A 12,632-nucleotide genomic window follows, 5' to 3' on the forward strand; every position below is an offset into this window, starting at 1 on the left:
AAGGGTGGGGGGCAGAGGGAGAGAGAGAAACTCAAGCAGACTCACCGCTGAGCAGGGAGCCCAACGTGGGGCTTAATCTCACGACTCTGAGATCAGGACCTGAGCTGATATCAAGAGTCAGATGCTTAACCGACTAAGCCACCCAAGCGCCCCACAAGATCTGGTTTCTAACTACTATTCTCCACTACAACACACCCGATCTTGGAGAAATGGGGCACACAATCTTGTGCCAGAACAAAAAAAATTGCTCAAATAATCACAGAGACTGTCAAAAGGTAATAGTGTCAACTGGAGGGGACTCCCACTGGCCAAATCTGAGGCAATTTGAGTGATGACAGAAATGATAATAATAGATTTAAAGCGGGTGAGTAAAACAGTTAAACTCTGAGTCCATGCTGATAGTAATAATTTTGAATAAAATGAAGGAAACTTTTCAGTGGAGAAGTTGGGTAGATAATACCTTAATCATATGATAGAAGTAAACATCATCAGTAATGGGACAAAATGCAAATCATGTACCCCAAGTAGTAAGATGCAATGACAAGCAGAGAACATCACTTCTGTGCTACTTTTCCTAAAGATGTACAACCTGAAGTTACTCGTGAAGATCAAAGAAACCAAAATTAAGGGACATTCTTTAAAATAAATGGCCTATAATCTCCAAAAGTGCCGAGTCAAAGAGTGAAGAAATGTTCCAGATTAAAGGAGAGTAAAGAGAAGGGACATCCAAATTCAACCTGTGATTCAACTTTACTGGCACAATTGGTAGAACAGGAATGGGGTAGTAGAATTAAATGTATCAATGTTAATTTCCTAAGGGTGTATTGTGGTCATGTAGAAGAATGTCTTTCTTTATAGGAATGACATACAAAAAGCATCCTGGAGAGCTGAGACATACACTGGCAACTTACTTTGAAACAATTCAGGGAAAAAAATTGTTCTGTACTTGGAACTTTTCTTTAAGTCTGAGATTGTTTCAAAATTCTTAATCAATTTCCCTTTTCCTAAAACACTTATTTAAAAACGTGTTCCTCAAAGCCTTAGGCTTCCCTAGCCAGGGCAAGGGCTGAGTTAAGCAGGGAGGGCCTTAAGTTCCTGACTGTTTTAGTAAGTGTGGTTGAGAAACAGCTGAATACTAACTATAAAATGTTTTTGAAGTCAGGACTACTAAATCACATAGGTGTGACCTGAATAAGTTAGTTAATTTTTCTAAGTTTTAGCTTTTTCATCTCTAAAATGAGAAAAATGATAGTACCTACATCTTACAAAGATGTCCTGAGGACCATTTACAAATGATATATATTAACAACTATTAAATATTTAATTTAAACTTTTAATGAGATAATGCAATACCTGACACTCTTAATGCTCAATATATGGAACAGATGTTTTATTATTATTTGTTCAAAACACTGGCCTTCTGTATATAATTGTATTTGCTAAAAAAAAAAAAATCCTGCTATTCTAATATAATACAATTAAATTAGGACACTCATTATACCAGTTTTAAGTAATGGATAGCTTTTATTCTCACGGAAACGAAATTTACCCTAGGCTATATAGTATAATGGTTAAAAGCACAGGCTCTGGGGTCAGAGTACTTGTGTTCAGTTGCAATTCTGCCACTTTTATTTGCTGTGTAACCTTGGGTAAGTTACTTAATTTATCTTAGCTGCTTCTGAGACTATAAAATAAGGATAAAAATAGCTGTAAAGGTTAAATGAAATGAATGGGTAACGCATGTTAGCAAAGTATCTGATATTTTAAGTCTTTAAAAAATATCAGGTGCTGTTTTTATTTCTGGTATATACATATTGAATACACAAGGACAGGAGTTGGCATACTACAACCCACTGGGTGAACTCTGCTCACCACCTACTTTTTTAAGATGAAGTTTAATAAGTATAGTTAAATTTAGCCAGTGTGCATTGCCTATGGCTGCTTTCATGCAATAATGGCCTGAGCAGTTGCAACAGAGACCCAATAGCCCAGAAGGCATAAAATGCTTATTATCTGGCTTTTTCATAAGAAATTTGCTCATCTGTGGCACCTATGTGGCTCAGTCAATTAAGAGTCTGCCTGCGGCTCAGGTCATGCATGATCCCAGGGTCCTGGAATCGAGCCCCATAATGGACTCCATGCTCAGCAGGGAGTTTGCTTCTCCCTCGCCCTCTGTGCACTCACTCACACTCTCTCTCTCAAATAAATAAATCTTAAAAAAAAAGAAAAGAAAAAAGAAATTTGCTTATCTGTACCCTCAGTGAGAAAAACAAACTAAAGGGGCCCCTGGTGGCTCAGTCAGTAGAGCATGTGACTCTTGATCTCGGGGTTATAGATTCAAGAAAAAGAAAAGCCAACTAAAAATACATTGCTATAAAATGTTAAAATAGATGATATAAAGGAGGCAAGATAACCAAGTTAGCTGGTTTCCATCTATCTCAATAAATTCAAAGCAGTTGGAAAACATATGGTCATTTTCCTTTCCCCAAGAAAGTAAGCATTTCAAAACTGAAAATGTCCTTAGAGGTTCTAGGTTAAAATAATTTTTTTTCCAAATGGAAATACAAATTTGAGAATTACGTGAATAGACTATACCTAAAGAACTTACTATATCACTACAAATGTAGTTAATGCAATGAATTAAGGCATTCATTGCTTTGGGTCACAAGCAAAGCATATTTTTCAAAATAAATCACACTGAAAAGCATCTCTATGCAAAAGGAACTGTGTCAAGTACTATAAAGAATTCACAAAAGACAAGACTGAGTAAACTTAAAACACAATCTAGAGAAGTAGAAAAATAATTTTAAGGCTTATATAAAAACCAGAGTTAGGTGCATTTCACTATAATTTCTGTATTTCTTTCAATAGATCACTTTGTCCACTTAACTTACACAAATCGAATAATCCAAAAATGTATTACCTGAATTGGATGTTTACTAAATGAGGCTGGGAGCCATCTGATTGCCAATAAGTTTCAAGATTGTCATCTCGTAACTGATCCACTCCAAATCCTAAAACACAAGTGACAGTAAGTTTTCACGAACAAGAAAGAGCTATATATTCCAAATATAAAATTACCATTCACATTGGTCCAGAAAATGTGATGAACAGGATGGTCAATACTGTAAAATTTAAATTAACTAGAATTCTTCCATCCTCTTTACCAGACCTCAACTCTTAGAATATCGCTTGCACAGACAAAAGTTTATATTAGGGCAAGTGTTCTTGGTTGTCGGCTTTAATTTTTAAAGAATGTCTTTGAAATATACTCTAGAGACAACATGTATTCAAACCCAGTTTTTTACACTTTCTACAAGGTGGTAGGTAGGAATGATCCTCATGTCCTGTAAAATCAGATTGCATTAAGTTCAATATGCCATATATCTTTCTTGTGACAACAAAAAGGACAACTTAGAAATATTTTCAGAAGTCATATACATTTTGAAACTGTTTTTGATTAATCAAAAATTAAATTTGCCCAGAATCTCATATCATCTAGTCATTCCACATTAACTGAAGTAAAAATATCCTGTATTGTTTTTTCTTGATTAAAACCATAATAATGCATATTAATTATAGAAATAATTTAATGGTAAAGTGTGGATTTCTCAAAAACATTTAAGAGAAATAAATTTAACTTACATTTTAATTTTTTCTCTACGTACTATACTCATCATGGATCAAATTCAAAAGGTAGAAAAAAGAACACTGTGGAAAGTCTCTATACCCCCCCACTATCTAATTTCTCTCTCCAAATATAACCACTGCTATCAGTTTTTTACATACTCTTTCACAGATACAGTACACATATACAAGCAAATACATATATATTCTTTTTTCCCCTCTACACAAATAATGACATATACCATACATAGTTCTACACTTTGCATTTCTTTTTCACTTAACATATCTGGAAGATTCTTCCATATCAATAATAATAATTAATAATAATAGTAGCAAACACTGATATCACATTTACTAGGTGCCAGACACATTCTAAGTATTTTACATGATTATATCGTGTTAATATTTATTTAACTCCTATAAAAACTCAGTTAACCTAAACAGCTCCCAAATTTTTTAATGGTTATACAGTATCTCACTGTCTGGAAATACCATAATTATTTAACGAAACCCCTACAGGACATTTAGGCTATTTCCAATGTCTTCCTGTTACAAACAACACTGCAGTAAACATCTACCTATTATAATCTTTAAATCCCTACTAGTATTTCTGGAGGATGGATTTCTAGGACTAGAACCCTCGGTCATTTAAATTTTTAATTTCACAAATATTGCCAAATTCATCTCCAAAATGCATCTTCACCAATAATGTACAAAAACACCTATTCTTCTACGTAACTTGTAAAAACTAGGGTATCCTGAAATGTTTACACTAGGTTTTGAAGACCTAGTATAAAGACATGAAATATCTATTTAATAAGTTTTTATACGGATTAGATATTGAAATCATTTTGGACATCATGAGGCAAAATAAATTATAAAAGTTAATTGTACCTTTTTAAATTTTAATATGGATACTAGATAATTTTAATTTACATACATGTTTTGCATTAATTTCTGTTGGACAGGTCTGCTCTGTACTCATGCTAAAATGCAATCATTCTTTAAAGTATTTACTAACCTGATAGGTGAAAAATTGTATTTCAAACTTTCATTGATCATTTATATTTCTTCTCATAGAAAATACCTATTCATATTCTCCTATATTTTCACTGTACTTTGGTCTTTTTATTGATTTACAACTCTTCTACTATTATAGATATTAACCCTATGTCTGTTCCATATGATCCAAATATGCTCTCCCTAAGTCTGTGATTTGTATCTTAAATTTGCACATGCTGCCTTTACAGTGTACACTAGTGAATGAGAGAGGTTTTCCCCGAGAAAGTAATTTTTACAATGAATTCTGAAGTACTAATAGGAGTTAGCTAGGTAAAGAGATAAAAGAGCAAGGTTAAAAAGCATTCAGTAAAGAGAAAAACATGTAATGGCTTGGGAAAAGAGAAGTGGAATCTATAGGAAACAAAGGTAGGTCCTTTTGGGAGCTAAGGCTACACATTGGGTTGAATAAGGAAATAAGCCAGACACATATGAAAGGAGTCAGATCATACAGACTCTAGTGCGCTAAGAGATGAAGTATAAATTATCTTGAAAAATACATCAGCCTACTGAAGAATTTTTAGTAGGTAAGTCATATGATCAGGAAATAATCAGATTAGGATCTTTAGATAGATTCTTCAATGCCAGGAAGGGAGAAAGCCATGATAAGCCATTGCAAGTGATCAGGGTCTGAATTCAGACAGTGACCAAGGCAAATGTTCGAAAAATAGCTTTCTATTGCCCCAAAGAAAATCTTAAAATATAAAAACTGAGCTCTCCATTATTCACTCTGTAACTCTTAGATCTGTGCTGTACAATATGGCAGCCACTAGCCACATATGGCCACTGAACACTTGAAATATGGCTAGTTCAACTTTAGATTTGCTATACATACTAGTTTTTGAAGACTAGTAAGAAATATAAAATATCTCATTAATAATAAGTCTACTTATATTGGATTAAAAACGTATTATTACAATTAATTTCACCAATGTATCCTTTTTAATGTAGCTATTAGAACAATTTATTTTTTTTTAAAGATTTTATTTATTTATTTGACAGAGATAGAGACAGCCAGCGAGAGAGGGAACATAAGCAGGGGGAGTGGGAGAGGAAGAAGCAGGCTCATAGCAGAGGAGCCTGATGTGGGGCTCGATCCCATAACGCCAGGATCACGCCCTAAGCCGAAGGCAGACGCCTAACCGCTGTGCCACCCAGGCGTCCCTATTAGAACAATTTAAACTACACATCCAACATGCATTATACTTCTATTGGACAGTGCTACCTTAGACCATGCTTCTATTCTTTCTTTATACATTATTTTTAAGGCTAATCCAGAATATATATTTCTGCAAGTTATAAGATAAAAAGTTGTTTTGCTACCAATATAAAGAGTTCTTAAGTTTTAAATCTCTTTCTCTTCTTACCAGCTTATGAGTTCCCTAATAGAAGATAACTCAATTAAACGACTCTTCCTTAAGAGCTCCACCATTAAATGTTCTATGATTAAAAGACCTTTTGTCACTAACTTTATTTTAGCTATTTGGGTAGTTTTTCTTTCTCTTCATTTCACAATTTTACCTGTGGGAGCTCAAAGAATTTCATAGAATGGTGTTTGCTCTTAACAAGCAAAATAAACATTAAACAAAAAACCTGAATAACTTATCCAGAATAAGAGATGTCCTGTAACTCAAGTAAGACTAATCATTTTAAATTTGTTTCTAAGATACGGCTTATGAAAATACAACGGTACAACTAAGTAGGCGCAATCTCTGCAATCCCGTCAAGAACCAATCAGTCTAAATCTTCACCTCTGGAGTACTAAGTATGATTATCGGCTTCTAATTCTTCAAAATATGTCTCACAAACAGAACATTTTATAAACATCTGTTTAAGTGCCAACGCCATGACTCATAGAGTAAATTTCTTTTCCAAAGCTTCCCACTCAGTATTATACCTCAATTCTTTTAGTCCAAACAAAAGAGCTAAAAGACAAATCTTGATAAGTGCTTTAACAGGTACTATGATAATGCACACAAATGATATTACCCAGAAAAAAACTTTTATACGATGTACTGATTCTTAAAGCAGTGGTTCTCACAGTATAGTCCCTGGACCAGCAGCATCATTGTCATCTGGGAACTTGTTAGGAATTCTAGACCTACTACATCAGAAACTTTCAGAGTTAACCCCTTTGAGAGTCTGTATTTTAATAAATCCTATAGGTGATTCTGATGCATGCTAAATTTTTAGAACTACTGTTTTATGGCAAGTCTTCTCAGCCTGGGCACTAGTGATAGCGTGCACTGGATAATTCTTTCAGGGGCAGGGAGTGTCCTGTGCATTACAGGATATTTAGCAGCATCTCTGGTCTCTATCCACTAGTTGTCAGTTACAATCCTCCCCATGCCAGCAGTTGTATCAATCAAAAACATCTGCAGACAATACCAAATGTCTCCTATGGGGCAAAATCATTCCCAGATGAGAACCACTACTCCAAGAAAAAGAAAACCAGCATTCACCTATGGTTACTGTTATTGCTTAATAAATATCCACTCTTCTCTACCCATCCTGCATGGGAAGAAAATGATTCTGTACTCCAGTCATATTGGAGCCTAATCATGACTTGTTTTGGTCAACACAACGTGAATAAACATGACACAAACAGTGGTTTTATTTAATTTAATTTATTTTCAAAGATTTTATTTATTTGAGAGAGAGAGAAACTGAAAGAGAGAGGGAGCGCATGAGTTGGGGGAGGAGTAGAGGGAAAGAGAGGGACAAGTAGACTCTGAACTGGACTTAGAGCCTGATGCAGGGCTCATCCCAGGAACCCAAGATCATGACCTGAGTGGAAATCAAAAGCTGAACACTCAACCGACCAAGCCACCCAGGCACCCCCAAACAGAGGTTTTAAATGTGCTTGCAAGGTCTGGCTTAGCCTTTTGAATGTTGGCACCCCACTAAGACATCATGCCTGAACACATGGAGCAGGCCTGGACCCAACTGACAACCTAGAGCCAAGTCATAACCAAGTAAGAAATGAGTTTTGTTGTTATAATATAGCACTGAGAGATTAGGGTTGTTTGTTACACACCATTAGTGCACCAAGAGCTAACTAACACAACATCAATAGATGAGATACATTTGACTAGCCCAGCTTAGATTCCCTTTAGGAGTAAAACAGACATTATCACCTAAAACATATCTTTTAACACAAATCCCTTCACATTTGCTAAAGCACTACTATAACTAGGGCATTATCTTTACTCTGAAGACACAAAGATAGAGAAAATGTCTCTGTGGAGGAGTTCATCTATCTAATGCACAATCTATGCCGTGACTATATACATTTAAACTAATTATAAATAAAATTTAAAATTTGATTTCTCAATAACACTAGTCACATTTAAAGTACTCAATAGCTACACATAGCTAGCAGTTACCTCACTGTACAGTCCAATATGTTCTACTGGCCAGCACTGAGGGACTTAAGCAGATAAATTATGATATACAGTGTTCAGGGCTATAATAAAGAAATGAAGAAATAAACACAAACACGTGAAGGCTAAACAATATGCTACTAAACAACCAATAGATCAATAAAGAAATCAAAGAGGAAATCAAAAACTACCTGGAGACAAATAAAAATGGAAACACAGCAGTTCAAAATATTTGGGATGCAGCAACAGCAGTTCTAAAAGGGAACTTTCAGAGATACAGGCCTGCCTCAAGAAACAAGAAAAGTCTTAAATAAACAATCTAATCTCAAACTTAAAGGAACTAAAAACAGAACAACAAACAAAGCCCAAAGTTAATAGAAGGAAAGAAATAATAAAGAGCAGAGCAGAAATAAATGAAATGGGCTAAAAAACAATAGATCAATGAAACTAAGAGTTGGTTCTCTAAAAAGATAAACAAAATTGACAAACCTTTAGCAAGACTCGTCAAAAAAAGGGGGGGCACACATAAATGGCTCAGTCTTGTAGTTAAGCATCTGACTTGTGATTTTGGCTCATGTCATGATCTCATGGGTCATGAGATCAAGCCCCACATCGGGCTCCACACTCAGCAGGGAGTCGGCTTGGGATTCTCTCTCCCTCTGCCCCTCTCCCCACTCACACCGCACTCTCTCTTTCTCTCTCTCTAAAATAAATAAAAAAATCTTTTAAAAAAGAGAGAGTAGGGGCGCCTGGGTGGCACAGCGGTTAAGCGTCTGCCTTCGGCTCAGGGCGTGATCCCAGCATTCTGGGATCAAGCCCCACATCAGGCTCCTCTGCTATGAGCCTGCTTCTTCCTCTCCCACTCCCCCTGCTTGTGTTCCCTCTCTCGCTGGCTGTCTCTATCTCTGTCAAATAAATAAATAAAATCTTTTAAAAAAAAATTAAAAAAGAGAGAGGACTCGGGGCGCCTGGGTGGCACAGCGGTTAAGCGTCTGCCTTTGGTTCAGGGCGTGACCCCGGCATTCTGGGATTGAGCCCCACATCAGGCTCCTCCGCTATGAGCCTGCTTCTTCCTCTCCCACTCCCCCTGCTTGTGTTCCCTCTCTCGCTGGCTGTCTCTGTCAAATAAATAAATAAAATCTTTAAAAAAAAAAAAAAAAAGAGAGAGAGGACTCAAATAAATAAAACCAGAAATGAAAGAAGTAACAATGGATACCACAGAAATAAAAAGGATTATAAAAAACTACTATGAAAAATTATATGCCAACAAATTGGACAACCTAAAAGAAATGGATAAAATTTCTAAAAACATACAATCTTTTAAGACTGAATCAGGAAGAAAGAGATGAACAGACTGATTACAAGTAACAAAACTGAATTGAAAAAACTCCCAACAAATGAAAGTCTAGGACCAGAAGGTTTCACAGATGAGTTCTACCATTTAAAGAAGAGTTAATACCTATTCTCCTCAAACTATTCCAAAAAACAGAGGTGGAAGGAAAATTTCCAAATCCACTCTACAAGGTCAGCATTACCCTGAAACCAGACAAAGACATTAAAAAAAAAAAAATTACAGGTCAATATCCCTGATAGATATGAATGCAAAAATCCTCAACAAAATTTTAGCAAATGGAATTCAACAATACATTAAAAAGATCACTGACTACAGTCAACTGAGTTTACTGCAGGGATGCAAGGACGGTTTAATATCTACAAATCAATCAACATGATAAATCACATTAACAAAATGAAGGATTAAAAAAACATAAAATCAGCTCAATAAATGTAGAAAAACATTTGATAAAGTACAACATCCATTCATGATAAAAACTGTCAACAAAGTGGGTTCACATACTTCAACGTAATAAAGCCTATATATGAAAAACCCACAGCTAACATCACATTCAATGGTGAAAACCTGAAATTTTTTCCTGTAAGATCAGGAACAAGACAAGGATGTCCACACTCACTTTTAGTCAACATAATACTGGACGTCCTAGCTACCGCAGCCAAATAAGAAAAAGGAATAAAAGGCATCCAAAGTGGTGAAGAAGAAGTAAAACTGCCACTATTTGCAGATGACATGATGCTATATATAGAAAACCTTGAAGACTCCACCAAAAACTATTAGAACCAATAAATGATTTCAGTAAAGTTGCAGGACACAAAATTAGTAAACAGAAATCTGCTGCCTTCCTATACACCAATAACAGAGCAGCAGAAAGAGGAATTAAGAAAATAATCCAGGGCCACCTTAGTGGCACAATCCATTAAGTGACAGACACTTGGTTTTGGCTCAGGTCATGATCTCAAGGTCCTGAGATGGAGCCTCGGACTCTGGGCTCAGTGAAGAGTCTGCTTGAGATTCTCTCTCCCTCTCCCTCTGCCCCTCCCACTGTGCTCTAAGATAAAAAAATTAAATGAATAAATCTAAAAAAAAAGAAAATAATTCAATTTACAATTATATCAAAAAGAATAAAATACCTAGAAATAAATTCAATCAAAAAGGTAAAAGACCTGTAAAATCTGAAAACTATAAGATATTAATGAAAGAAACTGAAAATGATAAACAAATGGAAAAAATATACCATGTTCACAGATTAGGGAAAAATTAATATTGTTAAAATATTCACACTTCCCAAAGTAATCTACACATTCAATCCAATTCCTATCAAAATACTAACAGTATTTTTCACAGAACTAGAACAAATAATCCTAAAATTTGTATGAAATCACAAAAGACCCTGAATAGCCAAAGCAATCTTGAAAGAGAACAAAGCTGGTTATATATCAATCCCAGATTTCAAGCTATGCTGCAAAGCTATAGTAATCAAAACAGTATAGTACTGGCACAAAAATAGACATATAGATCAACAGAACAGGATAGCGAGCCTACAAATAAACCCACACTCATATGGTCAATTAATCTATGACAAAAAAGGCAAGAATATACAATGGGGAAAAGACGGTCTCTTCAATAAATGATGTTTGGAAAACTGGATGGCTACACGAAGAATAAATCTGGACCACTTTCTTACATCATATACAAAAATAAACTCAAAATGGCTAAAGACTTAAATGTGAGACCTAGAACTATAAATCTCCTAAAAGAAAACACAGGCAGTAGGGGCACCTGGGTGGCTCAGTCAGTTAAGCGTCTACCTTCAGGTCAGGTCATAATCCCAGGGTCCTGGGATCAAGCCCCACATCAGGCTCCTTGCTCAGCAGGGAGTCTGTTTCTCCCTTTGCCTGCTGCTCCCCCTGCTTATGCTCTATCTCTCTCTCAAATAAATAAATAAAATCTTTAAAAAAAAAAACAACATAGGAAGTAACCTCTTGGACACTGGCCTCAGCAACGTTTTTCTAGATATGTCTGTTCAGGCAAAGGAAACAAAAGCAAATATAAAGGGGCCATCCATGCTGTTGTGAACAAAGGCGCCATCCATACTGTCGTGAATGGCAAGATCTCATTCTTTTTTATTGATGGACTTAGAGGTCCATCTAAGAGATGCGAAGAGAAATATTATGCTAAGAGAAATATTATTATGCTAAGAGAAATTATGCTAAGAGAAATATGTCAGAGAAAGACAAATACTGTATGACTTCACTTATGAATCTAAAAAACAAAATAAGTGAACAAACAAACTGAAACATAAATACAGAGAACAAACTGGTGGTTGCCAGAGGGGAGGGGGGTGCTGAGGGGTTGGCAAAATAGGTGAAGGAGATTAAGAGGTACAAATTTCTAGTCGTAAATAAATCACAGGGATTAAAATAAAGCATAGGGAATGCAGTCAATAACATTGTAATAATGCTGTATGGTGACAGATGGTAACTACACTTATGAAGGTGAGCATCATGTAATATACAGAATTGTCGAATCATCATGGTGATACCTGAAACAAATACAACATTGTATGTCAAGGAAACTTCAATTTAGAAAAAAAGAAAGAAAGAAAATGAGATGAAGAATTAACTAACTTCATGATACACTGTCTTCTCTTGACTGCTATCCACGATCTCCCACTCTCCTAGTTTTCCAACAAGTTCAGCAGCTGCTTCTCCTTAGTTCCCTTTGCTGATTCTTACTCCTGCTGCTCTGCCAGATCCCTACATCTTTAAGTGCCCTGAGGCTTTACTCTTTTTTCTAAATACAGTCTCTCCTTAGGGAAGTCAATCCAGTCCCAAGGCTCAGAATATCATCAATATATTGATAATCCTCAACTTTGTACTTCCACCCCAGACCTTTCCCCAGAGCTCCAAGCTTCTATACTCAATTGCCTAATAAACACCTCACTAGAATGCTGATCTCAAAACTAATGTATCTGAATCATAACTTTTTTTGACTCAAAACCCATTTATTTCCCCCCACCTCACTTTCTCAATTTAGGAAATAATACTGAGTTATTTAGCCAGACACATAAGAGTCACTCTTGAATCTTTCCTTTCCTTTAGTAAGTCATGACTTTTTCACCTCTAAAAATACATCCCAAAGTCATCATCTCTCTCCATATCAACCATCATCAGCCTATTCCAAATCAACATCATCTGACACAAATTACT

The 12,632-nt window shown here is 35.7% G+C and overlaps 1 protein-coding gene across 3 annotated transcripts in view; it reads right to left on the reverse strand.

The window, feature by feature from the left end:
- The window catches only part of ANAPC10 (anaphase promoting complex subunit 10), a 104,982-nt gene that overhangs the window by 77,168 nt on the left and 15,182 nt on the right, over window positions 1-12,632 (reverse strand). For all 3 annotated transcript variants that reach the window (XM_026499418.4, XM_057310100.1, XM_057310102.1), the window contains exon 3: window positions 2,924-3,014. In XM_026499418.4, coding sequence (XP_026355203.1) covers window positions 2,924-3,014 — 91 coding nt within the window. The remainder of the gene's footprint in view (window positions 1-2,923; window positions 3,015-12,632) is intronic.

Source organism: Ursus arctos, unplaced genomic scaffold, assembly GCF_023065955.2.
Source record: "Ursus arctos isolate Adak ecotype North America unplaced genomic scaffold, UrsArc2.0 scaffold_11, whole genome shotgun sequence".
NCBI classification, from domain to species: domain Eukaryota; kingdom Metazoa; phylum Chordata; class Mammalia; order Carnivora; family Ursidae; genus Ursus; species Ursus arctos.